At 35.0% G+C, this 27,511-nt stretch overlaps 1 protein-coding gene across 6 annotated transcripts in view; it reads left to right on the forward strand.

The window, feature by feature from the left end:
- Nucleotides 1–27,511, forward strand: part of ANKRD28 (ankyrin repeat domain 28) — a 150,933-nt gene that overhangs the window by 113,293 nt on the left and 10,129 nt on the right. For all 6 annotated transcript variants that reach the window (XM_074270730.1, XM_074270731.1, XM_074270733.1 and 3 more), the window contains 12 exons: nt 214–328; nt 1,068–1,150; nt 3,329–3,392; nt 5,453–5,521; nt 8,377–8,517; nt 17,034–17,145; nt 19,997–20,023; nt 20,392–20,466; nt 22,764–22,965; nt 25,273–25,360; nt 25,721–25,838; nt 26,521–26,740. In XM_074270730.1, coding sequence (XP_074126831.1) covers nt 214–328; nt 1,068–1,150; nt 3,329–3,392; nt 5,453–5,521; nt 8,377–8,517; nt 17,034–17,145; nt 19,997–20,023; nt 20,392–20,466; nt 22,764–22,965; nt 25,273–25,360; nt 25,721–25,838; nt 26,521–26,740 — 1,314 coding nt within the window. The remainder of the gene's footprint in view (nt 1–213; nt 329–1,067; nt 1,151–3,328; nt 3,393–5,452; nt 5,522–8,376; nt 8,518–17,033; nt 17,146–19,996; nt 20,024–20,391; nt 20,467–22,763; nt 22,966–25,272; nt 25,361–25,720; nt 25,839–26,520; nt 26,741–27,511) is intronic.

The raw sequence follows: 27,511 nt of genomic DNA on the forward strand, positions 1-27,511 counted from the left end.
TTTAAAATAGGGTTGTTACTGAAATGATTTTAATATGAGTATTAATCTGGTTACACTTGAAGGGGGAAAGAATTGCTATCTTAGGTAATATTTGAATATCAATATAAATTGTGAATTAGAAGGAATTGAGAGAAAAGCATAAATTATTCCTTTCTAAGTGATATAACCTGATATTCATTTATGTAGATCTGACTTAGATATGTTTTATTATAGGAGCAGAAATAGACTGTAAAGATAAGAATGGAAATACTCCTTTGCACATAGCAGCTCGATATGGCCATGAACTACTTATCAACACTCTCATTACAAGTGGTGCTGACACAGCAAAGTAAGTCATTTTCAAGTAGGATGGTATCTGCTTACACAATACAGAATGAAATGAAACAAATCATTACAACGTATTTGATTTTTTAAGGAAAGGTATGTTATGAGAGTTGGAGGAAGAAATAGTTGGCTGATTATCAATCTGCCTGAATTTCCTCTACTTGTTTATTGATACAATGACTTCAGATGGTTTGTAATTAATTTGATAATAAGAGATAATAAAAATCATGTGAATTTTTATGATTTTTTAAAAATGGGTTTTTTTGGTTTTTTGTTTTTTTTTTTTTTTTTTTTTTTTTTTTTTTTTTTTTTTTTTTTTTTTTTTAACATGTAGGTCCTTTTCCCCTTTTTTTGGCTCTATGTGGGATACAGACCTTGTGCTGATATTGCTGGGTCAAAAGAGTATACATACTTTTATAGTCCTTAGGGTATAGATTCAAATTGCTCTCCAGAATAGTTGAATCATTTCACAATTCCACCAACAGTGCACATCCTCCAACATTCATTTTATTTTATGGTTTTGTAGTCATTAACCTTGTGATTATAATAACACCTTTTCATTATTTTTAATATGGAAAGTAATAATAGGTCAATAAAAACAAGATATTTCTTTCAAAACTTTGAATTGAACACAATTGAAATGCATGTGAAAATATAGTCTTCTTTAGTCTCAAGAGTGATGTCTGTTTTTTAGTAGTATAAAAACTTTTATTGTAATCAGTATACCATAATATCTGCTTTAGGCGGGGCATACATGGAATGTTTCCTCTCCATTTGGCAGCATTAAGTGGTTTTTCAGATTGCTGTAGGAAACTTCTTTCTTCAGGTAAGCAAATCATGAATTTTTATATTTTTTGTATGACAAAATTAGAACATATTAAAAAAAAAAAACCCATGCTTTATTTTTTAAATAGAATGGCTGTTTATTCTGCTTGTGGCTAAAGCTAACTCTTTCCCACTATAATAAAATCAAGGGTTCTTAGCCTGCGATCTGTAGACACCCAGGATTCTCTGTATAGTTTTCAAAGAGTGTATAAACTTAGATGGAGAAGAAAAAAACCTTTGTTTTCATTAACCTCTCTAGATAGAGATAATTATTTATTTATTCTTTCTGTTATTTTAACTCACACTTTATACTGTTATATAAACGCATTTAAAAAAAAATTTCTGTTTTTAAAAATGTATGTATTTTATTTTTCCCCTATCACATGGGGAAACAATTTTTAACATTAATTTTATTTTTTTTATTAAAACTTTTTATTTACAAAACATATGTGTGGGTAATTTTTCCAACACTGACCCTTGCAAAACCTTCTGTTCTAAATTATTCCTTCCTTCCTGCACCCCCCTCCCTTAGTTGGCAGGCAGTCCAATACATGTTAAATATTTGCATTTAAAATTTTTTTGAATTCCAAATTTTCTCTCTGCCTCCCCCATCCTTGAGACATTAAACAATTTGATATAGGTTATACATGATCAATCATACAAAACTTATTACTATATTAGTCGTATTGTGATAGAAGGCACAGATCCAAAAGTAAGAAAAGCATGAAAAAATAATATCCTTTGATCTGCATTCATTGGTTCTTTTTCTGAGTAGCTAGCATTTTTAATCCTTTGGAATTGCCTTAGTTTATTGTGTTATTGAGTCATTCACAGTTGATCATTGTGTAGTATTGCCGTTACTATGTACAGTGTTCTTCTGGTTCTGTTTTTTCTGAAAGGAATTTTATTCATCATTACTGTAGGACAGTATTCCATCACAATCATATCCCACAGCTTGGTCAGCTGTACCTCAATTGTTGGAATTCCCATTAATTTCCTGCCACCACAAAAAGAGTTACTAAAAATATTTTGCACATATAGGCCTTTTTCCCCTTTTTTTGGCTCTCTGTGGGATACAGACCTTGTGCTGATATTTCTGGGTCAAAAGAGTATGCATACTTTTATAGCCCTTTGGGTATAGATTCAAATTGCTCTCCAGAATAGTTGGATCATTTCACAATTCCACCAACAGTGCACTGGTGTCCCGATTTTCCCACATCCTCCAAGATTTATCATTTTACTTTTTGTTATCATATTAAGTGCCCTGATAGGTAGGAAGTGTATTGTATTTCTTAAATCAATAGTGATTTAGAGTACTTCTTCATATGATTATAGCTTTGATTTCTTCTTCCAAAAACTTTATATTCATGTGCTTTGACCATTTTTCAATTGGGGAATGATTTATATTCTTATAAATTTGAATTAATTCTCTATATAGTTGAGAATTGAAACCTTTATTGAAGATCAACATCGAAAAACTCTATTTTGCTAGTTTCTGATGAAAACTTCCTTCCATTATGAATATTGACAACAAACTATTATGAAAAGAATCCCACTGGCTCCCCAGATTGCCAAAGTGTCTGTGATACAAAACTTCATCAAACAAAAGGATGTAGATTGAACAGAATCCCTTTTTCAGAGGAGAGTTTACACTGTTAATTAGAACAAGAAATCAGAAGATATTCCCAAACTAGGTCAGCCAAAGGAACCTCTATTCCTTTATTTATATTATTAAGGCTTTATTTAGGAGTTTCTTTTCTTTGGAACCTTAATTTCTTGATAATTTCTCAGTGGATATTGAAAGTGACAATTCCTGCCTTATGTTGATTATATTCATTACTGTTTCCTCATAACAGTTACATAAAAGCTTGAGTGAGGGTATTGCTTACCTTTGCATCTTCTTCCTATTAGCAACCAGAGGTAAAATAAAGCATTACCCCCCCCCCCCCAAAGAAAGCGCATTTATAGGACTTGTATGAAACCTTAAATAATAGTCATGAGTCTCCATAAAATATAAAGTTCTTTCTAATTTGTACATCACCAAGAAGTTATGTATCAAGCTCTGTCATTATGCTATGCATGACACTTACATGGGAATTTTGTAGACTACTTTAGCAGAACTTTGATTTATGTTTTATTTCACTAAATAATTATTTCTTTATTTTCTTATTTTCTTTAGGATTTGACATCGATACCCCAGATGATTTTGGCAGGACTTGTCTTCATGCTGCTGCAGCTGGAGGGTATGTTTCACAAATTTGTATATTTTCTTTTTTAAAACTAGTCATAATAGTTTTTTCTCCCATCACTTTTGGTAATTGTCAGTAAACATGACATAGGAGCAAAGAAGTTACTGGAATTAAATAGAAAAAGAAAGTCAGGGGCATCTAGTTGATGTAGTGGATAGAACATCAGCCCTGAAGTCAGGAAGACCTGAGTTCAAATCTGGTCTCAGTCATTTAACATTTCTTAGTTGTGTGACTGTGGGCAAGTCACTTAACCCCAATTGCCTCAGCAAAAGAAAGAAAGTCAGTCAGCCAGGAAGAATGTGTTTTGGCATATTGATTCAGGTGCTATTCCTTTTTACTTTTGTGGGGAGTCTGTACACAGAAAGGTTCAATTATTAAGTCAGCATCCTGTATTCTGACATCCATAGCAGAGTGGAAAGGAAAGAGTGCTAGATGAATAGTCAAGAGGACATGGGTTTGAAAGAGAGAAAATAGTAATAAAGTCTGTCCAATTAAAATGAAGCCCATTTCTCAGTCTGAATGGACTGTTACATGTATTAATTCTGGCCTCTTGAGTCCAGCAGAACAAAGTAACTTCCTCTTCTGATGATTGAAATCCTAGTTTCCTTAGGCTACACATCTGTATACATGTATACAGAATCGAGAAAGAGCTATCAATCTGTCAATCCTTTCCGTGTCCAGGCCGGGTGAGGTTTCCCCTGTTGTAAACATTCCCTTTAAACTCAGAACTTATTCTCTCTCACACATTATACCCTTGCCACTTCCCATACTGATGTCAAAAGTCTTTACCAAATCAGTGTCTCATTTTCCTGCTTCACTTAGAAGTGCACTATTTCCCCCTACCACCATTTCACCATTCCTTTTTCCCTCTCTTCTGAATTGTTTTAGTGGTTTCCTCCTTGATATGTTTCCCTACCTTTGCATCATTACTTTATCTGAAACATTATAGTACTTTCTTCTCCGGTCCATCCTCCATACATTACAAACAGCCTAATATTCTTGAAGTCAAACCCTCACCAATTCATGTTGGATCCTGATTCTCTGGCAGGTTCTACGTGCTTTGTCCTGCCATTTCTTCAGGCCTAAAGCAGTGCTTCTTAAAACTTTTTTCCACTTACAGCTCTTTTTTGCCTTAAATTTTTATATGACCCCAGGTATATAGGTATATAAAATAAATATATAAATCAAACATTTCATGGTAATAAATCATAATTTCATGACCACTTCTCTCCTCACATTCAGTTATATGATAATCCACGGTTTAAGAAGCTTTGCCCTAAAACATTCAATGTGTTCCTTCTGCTTACAGTGGAGAAAATTTGCTACTGCTGTGATTCCAGGGCTGATAAGGTGGCTTAAAAGACAAGACCTATGAAATTATCTATATAATAATTATATAATTTTTCAAAAAGTGGTTTTGAGGGGCAGTTAAGTGGCACAGTGGATAGAGTACCAGCTCTGAAGTCAGGAGGTGCTGAGTTCAAATTTGGCCTTAGACATTTAACACGTCCTAGCTGTGTGACCCTGGGCAAGTCACTTAACTCCAATTATCTCACTGAGGGGGCCCCCCCAAAAAAAAGTTTTGCAAGAACCTTAATTCCAAACTCACATTTCCTAATTTTTAATTGACATGAATTATAAAATCACCTGATTTTATAGGTGTATTTTAATACTCTAAAAATCAATTCAAATTCTGCAGCTTCAGTGTAATTTTTATGTTGTAAGGCATGTAGCTAAAGAGGAGAAAAAAGTACAAGATATTTCAATTCTTTGTTATTACTAATTTATTTATCACAGCTATGTTATAATATGTGAATATAAAAGTTTAGATTGCACAAGTTTTATCTTTTCCATTAACATGTTCTATTACTTCTGTTATAAAAGGTACTCTTTTAAAACTATGACTTTTTTTCTGTTATTAGTTAATAATTTATGTTTATTAAGATCATTGTCTAATTAAATACAGTTTGAAAAGTATTGATTTTTGTTGTTGAAAGAGGATTATCTTAAACTTTTACAAAACATTTAATTAGGCATATTTTTGATATTACTAGGAATTTGGAGTGCCTAAATCTTCTACTTAACACTGGCTCAGACTTCAACAAAAAGGATAAATTTGGGAGGTAGGATATAATATATTTTGTTTACTTTAATTTTGTGACTTCTTTATTTGCTTTCCTTTTTATTTTATACAAAAATGCTTTTTTGACTTAATGTGCCTTAACATGGAAACCATAAAATGGAAGACCATATCTAATGCTAATTAATAATTCCTCAGTGAGAAAGCAGTACTTAAGTAGGCAATTTATCAGTGACATTGAGGGTCTTAATTCAAATTTAAAAGCTACAAGCTCACTCTCTTGTGTGGCTAATTTAGTAAAACACATATTTAATAACACCAACTGGATTCAAGGCACACTGTGCATATTCAGAGACAAAAACAGAATAATCCTTTCCCTTAAAGAAAGGATACAGCATTCTACTTTGGATCTAAAGCAAGGTGTTTAGAATAAGGAGTGCTGAAAGCCAGAGGAGAAGGGCCTCCTGTAGAATTAGTGCCTCATCTGAGCCCCAAAGCTGGGAGGCGAGAGCATCCCTAGTAGGACACACAGCCTATGTTGTCCAGAATGTAAATGGTACGTGGCTTAATTTGTCTATAGCACAGCCCGGTGATAGATCTTTTAAAATGTGCTAGAGCCAGTTATGTAGAGATTTTAAAGGTTCCTTTTATCTTAGAGGCAATGAATGATCATTTTGACAGCCATGTGGAAGAAGATTTGGGGAGAGAAAAACTGAAAGTAAAGAGACTAGTTGGAATACTATTATTACAATAGTCTTGTCAGGAAGAGATTGAGGTCTTCATGAGGCAGGAGGCCAAGCACAGCGGGATAGAGTGCCCACAGTCGGGTCTTCAGTCAAGAAGATTCCTCTTCCTGGCTTCAAATCTGGTCCCTGCCTAGCTATGTGACCCTGGGCAAGTCACTCAACCCTGTCTTGTTTCATTTCCTCATCTGTAAAGTGAGCTGAAGAAGGAAATAGCCAACCCCTCCAGTGTTCTGAACTCCTAACTTTGTCAGTCTACATGACCTTCCTTTAAGATGCAGTCTAAATACCACCTTCTTCATGAAGGCTACTTGATTACTTCCAACTGCTAAATATTACTTTGTATTTAATTACTTTGGATAGTTTTGTGTCACATATAGTTACATTTATCTGCATATTTGTTGCATTCCCCATTTTTGTGTAAATTTCTTGTAAGCAGGAATTTTTGGTGGTTTATATTGGGACATCCAGTGATAACTTAATAAGTACTTGATTGATTGAATGACTTCCAAGGGGATCGAAGTGACTTGGAAGGATGGAAATGCCCTCAACAAAAAGAATATTTGAAGGAAGTTTTATGTTTGGGGAGGAAATAAATTTAATTTCATTGGACATGTTGATTTAGAAATGCCTATTTGACAGCCATGTGAGGATGTCCATCTGACAACTGGAGTTTAGGAACAGATAAGGACTGAAATTGTAAATGTTGGAAATCATCTGCTTTTTTTAGTTAAAATTGTACTTTTGATGAGACCACAAAGAAAGAATATACAGAATGTTGGAGAACCTAGGACATATTACTCAGGGCGCCTTGAGCAGAGGGGACTGAGAAGAACCAAGGGATGAGATACAAGTAGGAGAACCAGGAGGACGCACAGGTGGAAAAAGCAAGGCTCAAATGAACATTCGGAAGGAGGGTCCTCCAGTGTGAAAAGGCCACAGTGTTTAGCAACGATAAGGCAGGTTGCCTGGGGTTAAGAAGTGAGTAAGAAAGGTTGAGAGGGCACAGATTCTCCTTGAGCTTTTTCTGTAGTAAGGAAGCTGACAAATAGTCCTCAAATTTGGAGGGGCCAGCACCAAGGGGAAGGTATGTTAGAGAAATGGAAATGGCTTTTTTGTTAGCACTGGTCAAAGAGCTGGTATGTGAGAAAACACTGAAAATAGGGTTGAGGAGGGTGCAGGAGAGCTGACTTGAATAAGAGAATGGTCACTTCTCTTTATTAGAGCCCAGAGTGCTTTGTTACCATCTTATCACCTTCTTCCAAACCCCCCCATCCACCCTTCCCTCTCTAGATACTGAGAAGGCTTTTCTTTGTCATAACAAATGCTTTTCTTTAAAACTCAGCAGTGGAGAAAACATTCAAAAACTTAATGTCCCTTGTTTTTTGTTGATTAGGTGAAGAAGGAAGATTGCAAACCAGCTGGGCATGTCACCCAGTAGTGACCAGTACTTATCCCATTTATGCATATATGCTTTCTGTAGAGAGGGGTGTGTGGATATGTATAAAACAATGTGCTTGGGATTCTATACTAAGGAAATAAATATAAAAGAGATTCTTAGCTAATATTTTATGAGGAAAGCAAAGATTAAAAATCTATGACTTCATGATTATTTTGAAATGCAATATAAAGAGGTCTTAATTATGGGTGCTAATGCAAAAATTTTTTATAGATTCATGTGTAGTTATGTAATGCTTTTATAGCAGATTTACCTTCTTAATTATCCCTTAATGTGACAGAAATTAAAATTAGTCTTACTTCCCTGAGCACACGGTTCCTGAAAAGTTATAGAGGGCAGCTGAAGAGTATTCAAGGTGCTCAAGCCTGGAATTGCCTAAGTAATTAGAGTTGACTTAAAATTCACTTTATAGTAAAATGAAATGAAGCTTATTATTCTGACAAATAAACTTCTATAGGTTTGAGAAGAATCAATTACACAAAAACTCTTTCTTACTGTATGTTACCTTTGAATTTCCTTCTCCTTGCTCCCTGATTCTCTCCTCCTGGTCTTCCAACTAGGCTGTGATCAGTCTTCTACATATGCTTCATAAAAGTTAATTTGTGTCTGCATACAATCAGGACTTAATAAAAACTGCCTTTATTTCTGAAGTTGTTTACTGGTATCTGTGTCTCTTTTTTGAAATGGACACGGAAGAACGCCCCTCCACTACGCTGCAGCCAACTGTAATTACCAGTGCCTGTTTGCTCTTGTGGGGTCAGGAGCCAGTGTGAATGACCTGGATGAGAGAGGCTGTACCCCTCTGCACTATGCAGCCACCTCAGACACAGATGGCAAGTAAGTATGACTTTGATGGTTCTCTCTATTTTTCTTTCACACACAGGGTCACATAGCTAGAAAGTGTTATGTGTCTGAAGTCAGATTTTAACTCAGGTTCTCCTGACTCCAAGGCTGGTGCTCTCTTCACTGAGCCATCTAGCTGCCCCGAAAAAAAGAATTACAATAGTGCCAAGCTCTGTATCCCCAATGCACTCTTTTCAGTACTTCAGAAATTCTTAACACACCAACCTTTATTTCTTTAAAGATGTAGCATTTGTATTATGTTCCTCTGTGTCCAAATAGGAAAAAATTATTGATCTGGCAAATGTTTGTTCTTTAATCATGGTTTTTCCTGCCCATTCCCACCATCTTGGTTCCAGCTGCCACTTGCCATCTATCAGCTCAAATTCCAACCCATGCCATCCTGGATGCACATAGCACTTCCTGTAGCGCAGCTGAACTACCTAGGAGTGATGATTGCTCAGGATGATATAAGTGGACCCTTGATGAGGGAACCCCCTTTTCATTTTAGAATTCATTATAAAGAAGGAAGGAGTAAATTCAGAGAGAGACTTAAATCTTAGATTTGGGGGAGAACAGATATTTAAAGGTTCAGAGAGACAATGAGCAATCAACAAAAAGTGCCAACTATCTATGTGCCAGAGCTGTGCTAACTGCTAGGAATACAAAAAAGAAAAAAGGCAATAGACAATTCCTGCTCTCAAAAGGTCACAGTCTAATGGGAAAGACAAAATGCAAGCAATTATGTACAAATCAGCCATATACAAGATAAATTGGAGATTATCAGTAAAGGACAGCGCTAGAATTTTGGGGAATCGGAAAAGACTGCCTTTAAACAAGGCTAGGGACTTTTTTTTTTTCTGCCAGTGGCCATTTAAATGTTCATTTAAGTTTATTAACTTAAAAATTAGTGTGCTATATTTGATCAAAGCTTTAATTAACTCATTTCTAAAATGATGACTAGAACTGTAGTTGCCTAATCAGGACCAGACAAAATCATTTCACAGGCCTTATATAGTGACTTGCTGTTCCCATCCCTGGTGTGGAAGGGAAGATTTTATCTAGGAGGTAACTAGGAGGGAGTGTTTCCTTTAAGGAACAGCAGAGAGATCGGTGTTACTAGCTCACAGAGAATGTGGGGGCTGGGGAAAGGTATAAGAAGACTGGAAAGTGATAGCTGTGTGTAATGAATGCCAAACAGATGGTTTTAAGTTGGGTCCTAGAAAGAGATGATAGAGCCACTAGAATTTATTAAACCCAAGAGATGATATGGTCAGACTTGCACTTGAGGCAAATTATTTTGATAGCTGATTGGAGTAAAGAAAGCCTTGAGGCAGCAGAAGGCGAAGGCAGTGATCTAGACATGAGCTGATGAGAGCCAACATCATAGTGGTGACAGTGTCAGAGAAGTTTGTGTGTGTGTGTGTTGGGGGGGATCTGTTTGAGAGCTATTGCTAGAATAAAAATGACAGGGCTTGACAACTGACTGAATCTAGGGGGAGAGAGAAAATAAGGAGTCTTACAAGGATGGTTGTGAGGTTGTGATCCTATGTGATTAGGTGAATCCCTCTTTGAGGTATTCTATAAAGTTCTTATGTCTTTGAGGCATTCTATAAAGTTCTTATGTCTTTTTTCCTCTCTGAAATTTAATAAGAAAAAGACCTCTTGTCTTTTTTGGATTTGGTTAATTTTCTTCACTGTAGGGGCAGCTAGGTGGTGCAGTGGATAAAGTGCCAGCCCTGAAGTTATGAGGACCTGAGTTCAAATTCGACCTCAAGACACTTAACACTTCCTACCTGTGTGACCCTGGACAATTAACTTAACCCCAATTGCCAGGGGAAGAGGAGGCGGGAGTAAGAGGGAATTTCTTTCACTGTAATGAGGAGAATTTAGTAGCAAGCATAAAGAAAGGAGAATGGTTTGCCTTAAATTGTAATAGGGAAGTTAGGAAGAGGAGAAGATTTGGGGGGGAATGAACATGTTGAATTTAAGGTGTCAATGGAACATACAGTTCAAGATGTCCATGGGCATGTGAGAAGGAGAACAGGTGAGGTGTTAGACTGAATAAGTAGGTTTGAGAATCATTAGCCTAGAGTTGATCCTTGGGAGCTGATGAGATTACCACTTGCCCAGTATAAAATCATCTATGACATTAGTTATTGCTCTTGGTTGAAAATCCATTAACAAAGACTAAGGAATGTGATCAGATTGGTTGGAGAACCAGGAGAGAGTATTAATACAATAACCTAGAGAGTATCAAGGGAGAAGAGCATAGGATTCCAAAATCTGTATAGGTGAATTCAGCAGAGTTGCATTCAAAATTCATTCATTTGTTTATGGCAAGGCAATTGGGGTTAAGTGACTTGCCCAGGGTCACACAGCTAGTGTTAGATGTCTGAAGTCAGGTTTGAACTCAGATCGTTTTGAGTTCAGGGCAGGTACTCTAACCACTATATGTTATATGTAATTTTTAAGAGTTCTATTAATTGGGGAGTGATTGAACAAATTGTATATTTTATGTTTAATGGCACATTACAGTAACATAAGATGAACCTTAGGATTTCAGAGAAACATAAGAACACTTGTTTGAACTATTTCCAAGAAGTAGAATCAAGAGAAATATATATATATAAAATGATTATCAATGAAAATCACAGTTCTGCCAGATCCAAAATAGCAGCATATCAGAAAGAAGTACAGTGAGCTTCTTCTTCCCCCTACCTTAGTCCCCACTATCCCACCCCCAATGTAAAAAAAATAGGGGGGAAAAAGTCTAAATAGATTGAGGAAAAAGTACCAGAATGAATTATGAAAAATGCCCACCCCACCAAAAAAAAGAAAAAAAACACAGAGTCATTTTTCTGGGGCAGACAGAGAGGTCCATACTAATCAAGAATACTCTAGCACAAGGAGAGTCTATACAGTTAAGACAAGATAAGGTCCCAGATACTGCATGGAGATGCATAATCTTGTGTAGAGTATGAGAATTGGTGCCAGCTAGCTGCTGTGTCTCTTATCATGCAATCTCAGGTAATCAATAGAAGGGAATTAATTAACTTTGCCTAAGTGGGGGTTAGCATTTTAGGGTTTAAGAAGAGGTTTAGGGCTATGTACCTAATAAGGTACTGATTCTGACCTTGGACTTTTCTGATGAAAAGACCAAAACTAAAACCTTTGAAGGTCAAACATAGGAGTCAACATGAAAAGGTAAAAATGAACACTCATAAGGGATTAAGAATAAACTGCTTGCATCCTAATATTTGAGAAATGATAAATGTCCACTCTGAGTTTCAGTATAAGGTGAGAGAGTGGCTGAAACTTGGAACCTTATTCCCTTTTGAACAGGCCAAAGGAGAGAATATTACACACATGATTGGATTTGAAAATACATTTCACTTTATAATAAAAAAAAAAGAAAAAAATGGGGAAAATTAAAAGGAAGGTAGATTAAGGGAGAAATTAGTCCTAAGCAAAACACTATCTGGGCCTTACAAAAATATTCTTAGTAGTTCTTTTTGCTTGGATTAAGAGTTGAAAATTAGAGTCGGTGGGGGATTCATTAATTGGGGAATGGTTAAACAAGTTATGGTATATAAAAGTAATAAGTAATAAAATAAGTAATAAAATACAATTGTGGTATAAGAAAAGATAAAGGAATTTATTTCAGAGATAACTATGGAGAGACTTGTATAAAATGAAATGAGTAGAACAAGAAGAATTTATACAATGCCAACAACAGCTTTAAGAGATCTAAGAACTCTGATTACAATAATAACCAATTGTAATTCCAGAGTACGTGATGAAACAAATTTGCTTATCTATTTTCTGATAGGTGAATATTTTACATACAGAAATGTGTTTTGCTGTACTATATGTGTTAAAAGAAAACAATATAAATCCTAAAATAGATGGAAAAACTAGAAGAAAAGCATAAATAAAATCAAATTGTTTTAAGGGACAAATAGTGAAACTCACTTTCTCCCTTTTAAAACGAAGGCAACCAAAGTTATGGAAGGTTGCCTACTAGTTGCTGTTGATGGATTTTGCTTAACTGAAGAGAGGGTTTTATGAAGATGCAGCATAAAAATCTGAAATTGTCTTTAAAAATATAGAAGATTTCTCTGCATGAGGGCAGAAAACAGATGGATTACAAACCTGTGGTGGCAGGAGTACTCCATCTCAGGATTAGTTTGGACCATCAAAGAAAGGTAATTAAAGCAGTAATAGTTTCTTTTAGGAAAAAGAGGAAAATCAAAAACAGAACAAGATGAATGGGATGTTGACAGCTGACAATGGAAAAGGCAGGGCTGCTCATCTTTTTTTGTTGTTGTTTTTTAACTTTTGATTGGTAAGAATAGAGAACCTAGCCAAAAAGAGAAAGACAATGGGAACATGAGTTAAAAGGAAAGGCTATGTGAGTAGAGAGGTGCAGTCACATCTGAAAGATGTTGAGAAGGTAGAAACAGGGAGATGTGGCAGCTGATTAGCATCCTCACTTTCCCTAGTCTATACTGTTAATGTTATGGAAGGACCAGAAAGATGGTCAGGTCTTTGATAGAAATAAAGTAAGTTTGAAAGAATGGTGGGTTTGGTGAGAAAGAAAAATGAGTTTCATTTTAGACAGTTTCATTTTAGAGTTTGAGGCATGTTGGGGCATATGTTTAATAAGCCATTGTTGATATTAGATACCAAGTGCCCAGGAAAGGTCTTGCTGTTAGGAGGCAGGAACTTCACAAAGAGCCAATTAAGGCAATGAGAAGGGCCATATTGCTAGCAGAAGAACCAGGAGAGAATAAAGTGTCATAGCTCCTATCCCACAAGATTGAGAAAGATAAAGATCATCAAATTTGACAGTTTAACTTGGCCTATTTTAAGAGAGCATTTTCAGTTGAGTAAATTCAGACGCCAGATGGAAAAGAAAGGCCAATGAAGGGAGACATAAACTTTTTCTAGAAGTCAGGCTGAAAAAGGAGAGAGGGAGAAAAAGGGAGGGTGGGATAGGAAGAAGAGAGAGTAAAGTTACAGGACAGTTCAGTGGCTAGCAGATTCTAATGAAGGGTTTATAAAGATAGAGAAATTGGCTCAGCAGTATATAAAAAATAATTGATTAAAGAATAGAAGAAAGAGGTTGCACCCTGCAAGGATCAAAAGGGCAGGTGCAAAGAAAAGCTGACCTTAGCAAGTAGAAAAGTACAGAGTATATGAGGAGGAATTGGGAATGATGGCAAGAATTCTTGTGCCTTTGGAAGAATAGCACATCATACTCAACAGGTTGTTTTCACAGCAAAACAGCATCTGTGGAACCTGGAATGTCAAAACAGGGAGAAATAAGAGAACTTGCCAATTGAGGTTAGATGACAAATTTGTCATGGACCTAATTAAATGAATTGCATGAATTCTTCCAGCTCCTTCATGCAGCTAGTATGAGTAATCCAGGATTGAGATTTGACAAGGTATAAGTAATAGGACGAGAAGGCAGGTAGTTTGAGAGTAGAGGATTCTTCCAAAAGGAAGAAATTTTGTGTTTATTTAACATGTTTTTCACTTTTACAGTGTATACTTCTAAAGTACATAACATATTTCATTGACATTGTACATTTTGGGGTTTTCCCCTTCAGTTGCTCACTAAGCAAGTTTTGTAGAAACAAAGTTTCTTTAAAACAGCCTTCAATGTTGTTTTGTTTTTAAAGTTTCTGATTAAATTTTATTCATGTCTTTCTCATGAAGTTGATACTTGAAAGAGCAAGAGACCAATGAAAGTGTGCTCATTCAGCAACTCCCACTATAAGCTAATTTTATCCCAGTTTTGAGGGTGAATCAGAAGAGATAGTTGTAGGAATTTAGAGCTTCTGAAGGTTAACTTTTATTGAAGATTGCTTTCTTATATGTATATTTTCACTACATATAAAGCATTTTCACTGAAACACTTTTTGCTATGTTAAAAAATCCCTCTTCACAAAGATGTTTATTTTCCAAAAATAACTTTTTGTTTCAGCACTTAATGGAGCATTAAGTCATTACCTGGAAGTAATATTCTGCTTACAAGATAATTTTGTTCTCTATGTAGAATTATTTCTGTTTTATTATTGTATGTGACTAATAAACTTGATCAGATTTAAATGATTCCCATGGGTAAAATTTTTGCTCATTGTATTTCATATTTGACATAACAATGAATTTATGTCGTGACTGTAATAAAAGTAATGGAACTTAAGGATATGTAGACATACTCAAATATCCCTTCAATATTTTTAAAGACCCTATGATTTCATCATCATACTCCTTTGGTATTCTGTAATCCCTTCCCTTCATCTGATATTTCTAGAATCTCTTTTTTAAAAATCAACTTCTTGGTGACCAACTGAGTCTTCCCAAATTTCTCAAAATTCTTTATATTTGTCATTTAACCCTGTAAGATAATTTTCCATTCATTATTTTGAATGTCATATTGCTTTAAAAACCATTCTCTGGTGGTCACCCTTTTTGTTTCCAATTTTTTGCTACAAGTCTGTCCTCCTTAACTAATAGTTGTGTTCCTTTTCATTTTGAAGGAAGCTTAATTTTTATTCCCAGTACTTGGCACAGTACTTGCATATAGTAAGTGCTAAATAAATGTTTCTTGACCAGCTGACAATAGAAGAAAATGATTGAAACTCAAAAGGCCTAGATTTTAGTCCAAGATCTTAGATTTTTAATTGTATGACTTCTGTGAGTTTCCCTTTATTTTACTTTTGAAAATATAAAGGAGATGCCTACCTTTTCTTCTTTTTAGAGTGACAAATAAAATCTTTATTAAAGCACTTTGAAAGTATTTTTAAAGCATGTCACCAATGTAAGGTGACATTGAATATCATATATTGTGAAATAGACAAGAATCTACTTTAGTTCTTCTAATGGCATCACCTCTAGTTTTTGGACAGATTCCACATTTACCAGTGAATTTACTCTGAATTTACTCAGAAAGATGGTGGACATTTCCTCTAATCATGTAAATTGTATCCTAGCCTGAGGAGCCTTCCTCTACATTCTTTTGACTATCTGGATCCTTAGGGAGTTCATCATGCCACATGATTGGTCCACCTTTTTTTAATCTCTTTTGTGTCTCCTAATAGACACAATATTATGAAATATTACAAAAGAAGTAGATATATTTGGGAGGCAAGCCAAATGAATGTTTATGTTAATTTGGTGCCTGTGTTAATGAAGGGAAAACCCAATATATAAGCCTTGCAAGTTAAAAATGGGATTTGTTAAAAAGCCCTACAATGAAATCACCCCAGACCTTGGGAATCCTAGACATGTGAGAAATACTGTAATCTTCCTCTGTCCTTAATTTCTGATTTAATTCTCACCTCTCTTGAACCAGCTAGGGACCCAGGACTTTGTGTTCAGTATTATTTAATGATCCTTTCAGTTGTTTGTAGTCCCCCAAAACAAAAATACTTAGTGCATAATTGATCTTCATTTACCTTTGTGTGTGTTTTTCTGGCCAAAGCAATGGAAACTCCTTGAGAAGAGAGATGACTTCCATTTTTTTTATCTTTTGTGTTCCTAGCAACAAGCAAAGTGTTGGCCCATAGTATATCTTAAAAATACTTAAGAGTTGAGTTCTGTTTTTTGGTTGCCATATCAGCTCCCATGAATGCTGTTCATCTCTTCAACTATTAAACTATTACAACTATTATCCCTAATGTTACTATCCCTATATACACATCACACAGTTATTACTCTATTTCTCTTTATACTCTATTGCTTGCTAAGTGATTTCCAATCTTGGTTTTGGGTTTATTGTTGTTAAATGTTTTTTACAACTATTACTGTTTCTAGTCCTCATACAGTAGTGTTTGGGAATCATGAAATTCCCAAGAGTGTTTTATTTTTTAATGTGTTTCTAGGTCTTTTGGTTATAAAAGAAATAGTGAAAAGATAATAATACATTTGACATTCTATGTTACGATGGAAAGAAGAGATTTTTAAATTGGAGGCATTTCATTAATATCTTGTCTCTACCTCTGTAACTTTGGGTGGGTGTGAGCCTTAATAAGAAGGTGGTTGGACTATCTGAGATTTCTTATAATTCTAGATTCATAGTCCTCTGAACCATGGTATCTCATTTGTTACTTATTTTGGGGGAAGTGGGTGAGATAAAGGCTTGTAAGTATTATTAGAGTTTTACCTAGAACATTTCAGTAGTACAGAGGTAAAACAGTATCATCAGGAAACCTCTTCCTTCCTTCAGAGAGGATTTCCCCCTTTATCCTCCTCCCCAAGGAGTTTCGAGGAAATAGGAGGAAGGATGGTTGTTGTAGCCAATTGTTCCGGGAAGATCCGTTCTTAAAGAAGTAAGATTATAGTTACATAGAAATATTTATAATATGTCATCACTATTGATATTTTCTAGGAGAGAATAATTACATGTAAGCAAATATATTGTATCTACTAAATTGTTTTTTTAACTATTAGTTAAATTAAATTATAAGATGTTACGATTCTGAATTTTATTGTCACTCTAGGTGCCTGGAATACTTATTAAGAAATGATGCAAATCCAGGAATCCGTGACAAACAAGGATATAATGCAGTTCATTATTCTGCTGCTTATGGTCACCGTTTATGTCTTGAACTGGTAAGATAATTTTCTTGTGGGGAAAGATAAACATAAATAGAAAAACAACCTAAGGATAACAATAATAATAATTAATATTTATATGAGCTTACTGTGTGATAAATGATGCTTAATACTTTACAATTATATCTCTTAATCCTCACATTAACCCTGAGAGGTAGGTGCTACTATAATACTGATTTTACAAATGAGGAAGCTGTGGCAAACAGATTTGAATGGCTTGCCCAGGATCCCACAGGCTGGATTACCAGATCTTCCTGAGTCCAGACCCACACTCAATTTACTCTGCTCCCTTGGACCATAAATTGGGTCTTAGGAAAGAAGGAAAGATAACTGGTTTAAAAACAAAACAAACAAACAAAAAAACATGCTGTGCTCTCCTGAACCATGCTTTCTTCTGCCACTGACCTGATCTCTTTCTTTCCTTCACTAATCAGTTTCTAAGAAAAGTTTACACTTGAGATCTTTAGTTCTGGTCACCCATTTTCTCAGTCCCTTTTAGTCAATTTTCTGTTCTTTGTTTTCTCAGAACTCCTTAGTGTCAGGTCATCAGTGACATGATAGGGTCTTTGTTCCTATTTCTGTTACTATCTGACCCACTTGATGACCTTTGTTCTTGATTCTCACTTCAGCTTCTGTGACCCTACCTTTCCTGGCTCTCTCTGACTACTGTTCTTCTCCCTTCCTTTGTCCACCTTCCAGACCTCTGTCCTTAGTCTTTTTTTTTTTTTTTTGTTCTCCCCTTGATAATCTCCTCCACTTGCATGGCTTCAACTTTTGGCAGAAGACAACCAAATCTGTTCTATCCTTGATCTTTCTTGACTCTGGTCCCCCATTTTTACCTTCTTAGTAGATAACCCTTCTTGGATATTGCACTGTCACACCTAGAATTGAAATTTTTGATTATTTATATTATCAGTCTTCCTAGTCACTAAGGTTCTTTCCTTTCTCTTATCCTTTTACTTCCAATCATTAACTATATTCTATCAATTTTACCTTGACAACATTAGGTCCATCCCTTCAACTCACATAGTTGCTGCTCTAGTTCATTCCTTGACTTTGATTCCTACAATTGCTTTCTTACTGGTGTACCTGCCTCTCCAGTCCATATTTTCCATTCGCTGTTAACAATATTCCAATGTGTCGATCTGTTTTGCATCAGGTTTTTCCTCAAAAACCTTCACTGTGAGATACAAAATAAAAACTAAGTTAAAAGAAACTTAGTGTATTCTACATCTTGGCCACATTGCCAATACCAGCCTTTGACATTTATTTGCACATGTTATTCTCCATGTCCACATCTCCTTCCATTGCTTCATCTGTCCTTTCAAAGTTCACTCTGTTTCTAATCATTTAAAAATGATTTCTCCCTCCTCATTTTTTTATTGCTTTTTGTTGAATTTCTAAATTAAACTGCCACTTCCTGCAAAAAAAAAAAATTCCAGGTTTTTCCTATTAGTAATGTTTTTCTCTTTCAGTTGTCATTTACACCATATTTGTTGTGTTTATTATATTTCCCTCTCTATTAAACTATAAGCTTTTAGAGGGCAGGAATTATTTTTGGTTTTGTTTTTCTTCTTCATATTCCTAGCCTTTAGCACAGTGCTAGACACATAATAAGCATGTTAAAAATGCTTGATTGACATCACCTTCTAGCTGGTTTTTTTGACTTATATTACTATTCAGTTATAGGTCTGCCCTTTTCATCTTTATATTCCCAGTAATTTGAATAATGGTTCTAGGTTTTTGTTCAGTTGAATTAGCTTAAAGTATTATTATTAATATTAAATTATTATTAATTTTAAATTTAAATTAAATAAATTAATATTAATATTAATATTAAAGTATTAGCCAAGTACAATTGTCTTTAAAATTCACATTTCCAAAATTTATATATTTTCTTAAATTCATACTTGAGCTATCTAAATTTTGATCTTTTATTCCATATCAGCTTTGTAGAAGGAAGTAGAAATGAGAACTGGTTGTCTTCTTCCCTTACTCTTACTCTCTTATTTCTTTCTCACTGATGCCTGCCATGTCTTCCCAGGATTTTTGGGAAGTGGTGAAGGCAGCATCTTCTGATTGAGGAAAGTACTCATCTATGATTTACCACTACAAAAGAAACATCAACTTCATGTATTTAGGTTTAATTTGTTACATACCATTTACTCTACTTGACTCTAACCCAAAGCAGCTTATGTGGTATAATTTATGGGGCACCAAGTTCAAATTCCACCTCAGACACTTAACAGGTGTGTAATCCTGGACAAGACTTTCACTACATTGGCCTCTGAAGAAGCCAAAATATGGAGTACACTAATGCGCATTTATGCTGAAACACCCTTCGGGTCAGAGCTTACTTAAGCATTTTAAAGAACAAATCCGAAACTTAAGTGATTCCTAAAAGAAAAAAAAAAATGACAGGGAATAAAAGATAAGAAGGAAAGATTGCTGTCCTGCTGCATATAGTAGAGATTTAGAACCTACATTGAAGAGAATTTTAGTTTCAGATTTAGGTATGTTTTGAGTAAATTCTTTCATCCATGTTATAAATACCTTACTCAGTGTTTTAAAAAAAATCAGGAAATGCAGTTTAAATGCTTCATATAAAATATCATAGTATAATATTACTTATCCTATAAAAATGCAAGTAAGAATACTTTGTAAACTTCAAATCTGCTCTATAGCTATGAAATTGTCCAGAATCATGTAATCAATATATATTAATTACATAAAAAAAAAAAAAAAAACAGCTCTCTGTAAATTTGGATGCCTTTTAATATTTGATATTGAATGCTAATTATTAGTAATACTGTATAAAATTATTCTTTCTTTTTGAAATTCATTTCAGATTGCCAGTGAAACTCCTTTAGATGTTGTAAGTATTTGCTGCATGAAATATTTTATAGCAGATTAGATGTGGTTCTGGAGCAGACTCATCTGGTTTTTTATTTTCTTCTGAATTTCCATAAGATTATTCTGCCTTCTGTCTTACATATTCATAATGGCTTTAACTGAGCCTATACCTCTGTGTTACATATAGAAGACATAATCAGAGAAAACTGATAACAAGAAAAATTCAAGTGGGGTTGAAAGATTTCCTCCAACTCTTCTTTGTTATATTTTCAAATATCACTTTGTCCTACAAATTACAATCTTTCATTTTTCTAGGCACTTTTAATGGGAATTTTTAAGAAATCTCCGTGATTGTTTTTAAAGTAGCATTTTTTTTTTTTTTCCCTTTAGCTAATGGAAACCTCCGGTACAGATATGTTAAATGATTCAGATAACAGAGCACCAATAAGCCCTTTGCACTTAGCTGTAAGTATTGTTTCCTTAAATTACTTAAATTACTTAGTTCTTTATTTTCCAGATGAATTTTTCATGTAGTCATAATATCAAAATCATGTAAAATTATGTTGAGATTATGACAATAAAATGTATAGATAGAAAGTATGTACTCATATGCTCATACAGTTACAAGTGTTCAGAAGTCCAAGCCAACCAAATAGTCATGTGGCTTGGAATGATCAGGGAGCCTCAACTACATTATTAGCCATAAGTTGGAAGACTTTTGGACCTTTTCTGTCCTGCTGCTGTGCTCTTGAGAATCCTAGGTGTTGCCATCTTCCTTGTGCTTGTATCATCTCCCCATGTTAGCTGAACTTTTCTTGATTAGAGCTTCACCTCTTCAATTTCAAATACTATTTGTATTTTCAACACTTAGTATAGTGCTTGGCACATAATCTTTTTCATTCCAGTTAGATCAGAGATTCAGCAGTGAGTGTCTGAGGCTGGATTTAAATGCAGGCCCTCCTGCCTCTAGGGCCAGTGCTCTATCTACTGTACTGTCTAGCTGCTCCTTCTCTTATTCTTTTGATACTTAGCTTCAGGTGGTGGTGATAGGACCCATCTACAGGGCATTATTTCTTGTTCATAGTTCATTATTATTATAATGATCCCCTAAAACTAGTATTGACTCATAGGTAACTCAATTTTGTTTCTGCTTCCTTGTGATCTTCCTTGGCTTTTTTTATTTCCTTGACTCTTCTCAGATTCTCTACACCATTCTTCAACATAGATCACCAAGTAATATAGAGAAGAGGACTAGGACAGAGCATAAAGGGACCATTCGTGGGTAACAAAAGCTGTGAGACAGCTGTGGAGATGAGTAAGAGCAATGCAGTTCCCATGAGGAAAACTAGAAGAGGAGAGAGTGTCATAGGAAAAGGGTGATTGTGTCAAAGGCCATAGGATTGAGGAGGAATAAGATTTGACAATTTGGAAATTGTTTTGAGACAGCAAGTTTTCAAAATTAAAAAGTTAAAAAAAAAAAACAAAGAAAGAAAGAATGGACCCTCATTTTTCAGATTTATACTCCCCCAATCTTGGGTGGAACATTCACCTTATCAGCTTCTACTTCACTACATTGGTTGAATTTCTTCCATTTATATTATGAGAAACACAAAGCTAACTTTGAAAGCAGTCTTATTGTTACTCTATGGAGAGGATTCAGTATATCAAGATAAATAACTCACAAGATTTTATCAAGGAAAGGCTTCGTGTAAATTTTCCAAAATCTCTTTTCCATTGAGTATTTCGCCTATTCTCTGGTCACTACGTTATAGTGAGTAAGGAGTGGAGGGACACCCAGACTGGTTAATTTTGAAAGAGAAACTGGGTTTAATTCTGATACTTTAAAGAATCAGAGATAATTTGCATTTTTAGCACAAATTATTTTTAACAAACTTGCCAGTGTTTTCTTGCTTTTCAGAACATCTCTTATTTTAAAGTTTAATTCAAACTTAAAAAAAAAATACTTGTCATTGCTTGGACTTTTGAAACTTTACCTGATTTAAGTTAGAGTATGTTTTATGTAATGTCTCTCTGTGTTGTTCTGTTTTGGAGGCTATCTCTCAGGTTAGGGATATGAACATAGGAGATAATTTTGTTCCTAAAAGTATATAATTAGAAGATTGATCAACCAATATAACACACAGAAGAAAAAAGTTTTAATCAGTGCTTTTAACACAGCCACTTTCTTTATTGTGTTTCATGCACTATGTTAAGTATCTATGTATACCTTTTATATACTTCTGTAATGCTTACAAACGTTAGATAATTTGACTGAACAAGTTGTGACTGTAGATAGAGTGCTGGGCCTAGAGGCAGGAAGACCCGAGTTCAAATTTAGCCTCAGATACTCACTAGCTGTGGGACCCTGGCTATTCACTTCATTTTGTTTCTTCATCTAGAAAATGAGCTGGAAAAGAAAATGTTGAAAATCTTCATTTTGGTGTCATTGTTACCAAGACCCCAAATTTGGGTCACAATTTAACTGAATAAACAACTATTTGACTTGAATTGAAATGCCTTATCCCTTCAGTTAACTAAGTTAACCTGAGTGCTGCATTCCCCATCTATAAATGAAACTGGGGCTGTATTAACAGTTGTAAGTGTCATCTTAACAATTTTTAATAAACTAGATAGTTCAATTGAGAGAATTACTAGGATTCATCTAAAATATAGTAATACAAAGAATGTATTTCCTTTGTGCTTTCTAAAGTACTTTAAAATCAGTCTATTTGGTGTGGCTCAGACAGTTTTTTTTCTTTCAGGCCTATCATGGTCACCATCAAGCACTAGAAGTGTTGGTACAATCTTTGTTAGACCTTGATGTGCGGAACAACAATGGGAGGACACCTTTAGACCTTGCAGCCTTTAAAGGCCACGTGGAATGTGTGGACGTGCTCATTAATCAGGGAGCCTCAATCTTAGTCAAGGATTATGTAGTGAAGAGGACACCTATCCATGCTGCAGGTATGTGTTATCCCACTCCCAGAGTGAACGCAATCAGATGGTTAACACATCCCTTACTTTGCTGGACTTCAGTCTCTTTGTCTGCAAAGTGAGAGGCCACACTGGATAATCAGTTCCCTCAATCCATGATTAGTTATAAAGCCATTTTTAGCATTTATGACATTGAGTTATCGGAGATAAATGTTGTTTCAAGAGTTTGTCTTTCAGGTCTTTTAGCAGCATCAAACAGTACCACATAGCAGTTGTTTCTACAAGATTTGCCAAAAAAAAATTTGAAAGGGGAATCGAGTAGCTGGGATGGTGAGGCATGTCCAAGTGAATCTGACCCCTTGGAGCTACCTGTCATGGCTCCTTGGGGCAGAGGGGCAGACCTTCCAGTGGAAGTCCTGGACTCCCGAGGGTGGCGGAGAATGGCTATGGGGCACCTGCTTTGCCACCAACAGATAATAGGAATGACTTCAGAGGAATTTGTAATTTGGGACTCTTTGCTGCTGGTGTCTGGCCAGCTAAGGACCTGACCAACTTTGACTTGAGGGCAACCCTGCCAGGCCTGTAACATTAACATAGCTGATGTAATTTGTAATAGTTTCTTTTGCAATCTAAATGCACATAGCTATGAGCATGGCCTGACTACCCGAAAATCTGCTGCTGACCGTGCATCTGATTCTACCTTGCTCCCTTCCCTTCTGTATTCTTGGTCAATCTATAATCAGCCATAGCTTCAGTCTCCTCTTAAACATATCGTGGGTTATTTACTCCATCTCTTACAAATCTTTGCAGGCAGAGAGTGTGTGCTGCAAGTGGCATTTTCTGTTTTCTTCAGTTATGTTTTTTAAAAAAAAAAATTTGTTTTTTTTCCAAATGTTTGAAATAAAGACAATCAACAACAACAACAAAAATTTAAGCTTTGATGAAATTTGTTAGCCTGCCTGCTCAGATTTCATATTTTTAAATTGTGGTCACCATAAGTCTGTGATCATTATTATGTTTACTCCTCACCTAAATATTTAAATGTAAGTAGTAGTATCTGATCTATGATTCAATGCAAGGATGGGCTCTTCCACTAATGATACATCTGAAAAACTGAATTTCGTTGGTAATACTAACAATATCATTTGACCAGACAGACTCGCTGGAGATATTAGATTTCAGCCATTCCCCTGGGTATAATCATACTCTCTTCTATATGTGATGAAGAGAGAATAAAATTTTCACTTTTTATTCCATATCAATATTTTTGTACATGTCTTATTTTCTCTATTAGGTTGCAGGCCCTTCTTAAACATTATATTCTATATAAGTTAAAATGGAACAAATTGAAAATACGGGCTGCAAGATAATGTAAAGACATCCCTAAATCCATAAGTGTGAAATATTCATTGATTTCTTAAGAATAAGGGCAACTGACAGTCTAAGGGCCCTGATAAAAATTTGAGGCAAAGCCTAGCAGCAACAAAAAACCTTAATTAATATTTATTCCACTGGACCTACTGCAGAGTTCTTTGGAGCATCCACATTATTATAGCTACATAGCTAGTATAGTGGAGGCTAATTAATTCCTAATGACTTCGTTTAGCCTTGGCTGGGCTACGTTGAATTCTATCAGGTAAGGGAGTCACATCCCAAGTACCTTCCAGCTTTAGAAAGTGACCAGAGTGCTGGGTCTCGAGTCAGGAAAACGTGAAATCAAATCCAGCCTCAGATGCTTATGAACTGTGTGACATTGGATAAGTCAGTTAACTTTTTTTTTTTACTCATCTTTTACTCACCTGTGAAATGGGAATAATAATATATAGCACCTAGTTCATGGTATTATTACTGAGGTTAAAATGAATTATTATATAGTTCTTTGCTATTTGTAATTCTGTGTGCTCTGAGTGTTATTTAGTTGTTCTATATAGATAGATCCATAGGATCATCAAAGTATAAATTTAGAGAAAGAATAGGTATTATTATTCTTGTCATTATTTTAAAGGAAAGCTTCTTAAACTGTAGGCCACAATCCCATATGGGGTCCCATAACTGAATGCAGGGATCACACAATTATGATTTATTATCAGCAAATGTTCGGTTTGTGTCCCTATTTTATATACCTATACATCCAAGGTCATGTAAAAATTTCTCAGGCAAAAAGGAATTGCAAGTAGAAAACATTTGAAAGATCTGCCCACATAATCTCAAATCATAATTTTTTTAAGTACCTGGATTTTATTAAATTCTAGATAACCTGATCTAAGATTAAAATCTTAATCCTACTATTATTATTTATGATTATTTCCATTATTAACCTCATGTTTTACTTTACAGCTACAAATGGTCATTCAGAGTGTTTGCGGTTATTAATAGGGAATGCAGAGCCACAGAATGCAGTGGACATTCAAGATGGAAATGGACAGTAAGTTTTAAAAAATACTTTTTCTTTTTTTCTTTCTTAGATATGAATTCCTATGTATTTTATATTTTTGGCCGTGTGTGTGTGTGTGTGTGTGTGTGTGTGTGTGTGTGTGTGTGTGTGTGTGTGTGTGTGTGTGTGTGTTGTTCTAGATACAGATATATTACTGCATCTTAAGAGTACTACATTTTCAATTTAGACATATTCAATTACACAGTTTGGTATATATATAAAATATTATCTATATCTAGAACAATTAAAAGACCCTACTGTGGTTCATCTTTATTCATAGAGTAGAAGAAAGGTTGCTGATGGTATCATTAATTCTTTTTTGCATGCCATATTGTTTCTTGTTTTACTCAGGACTCCCCTGATGCTGTCTGTTCTGAATGGACATACAGATTGTGTTTATTCACTACTGAACAAAGGAGCAAATGTAGATGCCAAAGATAAGTGGGGAAGAACAGCCTTACATAGAGGGGTAAGACAGTTTTGTGTTTTTTTTTTCCTGCCAAGTAACCCTGAATAATTCACCTATGTGTTAGAGTTTTCAGAACATAGTATATTTTCACCAGATTGCATTAATTAATTTTAGATAAGAAAATGCCCAGTGACTGAAAACATAGAACCTCAAATCATCAGTCCCGGTGCTGTACTTTATAGATGAAGAAACTAAGGTCTCACACAATTAACATTGGTCCCATTTTTTTTTTTTCCTCCACCATCTCATTGTTTCATCTGCATCTTTCCAATCCCTTCTAAATTATTTCATTTTTTGAAATTTCATTGGTTTTTCCATTTTTTTAATCATATGCCAGATTAATAAAAATATTTGAATTAAAGATGAGATTTAATCTAATTCTTTTTTTAGCTTAATGGTATTTTTCCCAATTATATGTAAAAGTAGTCTTCAACATTCAGCTTGTTTTAATCTAATTTTGATTTTATAACAAATTTTGAACCATTCTCATTGAACTCAACAAAAGCAATGTTAGCAATCATTAGTTCACATGAGGTTAAGTCAAGAGAATGACTTTTCAGTAGTAAGGTAATACTCATTTCAATAGGGGATGGGGATTATATTGTAGCTCTTTGTGATTTAGGGCCATTTACATTCTAATTCTTGTATAGTCACATCAGTATGCAAATTACTTCTTTTCTAGGCAGTTACAGGCCATGAAGAATGTGTAGATGCATTACTTCAACATGGTGCCAAGTGTTTACTGCGGGACAGTAGGGGTCGGACACCCATACACTTGTCAGCAGCCTGTGGTCATATTGGTGTTCTTGGAGCACTGTTACAGGCAGCAGCATCTGCAGATGTCATTCCTGCCTTAGCAGACAATCATGGCTATACATCGCTTCACTGGGCCTGCTACAACGGTAAAGTATTCTTCTTTATATGAAGAACAGGTTTCATTCAGCCTTTATATGAGTGGGCAGCCCACAGATTACAGAGTCAAGAAATTCAATTTGCCATTGCCCTTCCTGCAGTTTTGCTGCTTCTGTGCAGGCCAGCCCCGTAGCCTGAAAGGCTATCCCTTCTCACTTCAGCCTCTTGAAATCGTTTTCTTTCTTTGCTTAGAAGTGCCTCCTTCTGTTGGAGCCCTTTCCCAAGTCTCCTCAATTGCTATCTTTCTGTCCATTGGCTAATTTATGTATGTGCCTTATAAAAAACCTTTTGCATGTTTTTTTTTTGTTTGTTTGTTTGTTTTGTTTTGTTTTTTAATGTTCTCTCTCCTAGAATAGAAATTCCTTAAGAACAGGGAATGTTTGGGTTGAGCATTGTGTTTGACAGCTAGCAGACACTTAATGCTTGTACCTACCTCACAATAAGTTGTTGTGCTAATATCTAGAGTTCAAAAGAAGACAAACCAGTCTACCCTCAAGAAACTTACTTTCTAGTAGGGTGATCAAACCTATGTAGATATAATAATTTACCATGTCAGAAATGGTATAGGAAAAAACATTTTTAAAACATCATTAAGTATAATAAATTAATCACTGTATTATAGAATATTGCAAATTTATTTTCATTGTACCATATATTTGAATATTTTGTGTATATTCTTAGCCCATTATAAGTATACTAATAAGAATTAAAACTCTAAAATTTATATTGTTTATATATATATTTTATATTTTCCAAACTGA

The sequence above is a fragment of the Sminthopsis crassicaudata genome, chromosome 5 (genome assembly GCF_048593235.1).
Source record: "Sminthopsis crassicaudata isolate SCR6 chromosome 5, ASM4859323v1, whole genome shotgun sequence".
NCBI classification, from domain to species: Eukaryota; Metazoa; Chordata; class Mammalia; order Dasyuromorphia; family Dasyuridae; genus Sminthopsis; species Sminthopsis crassicaudata.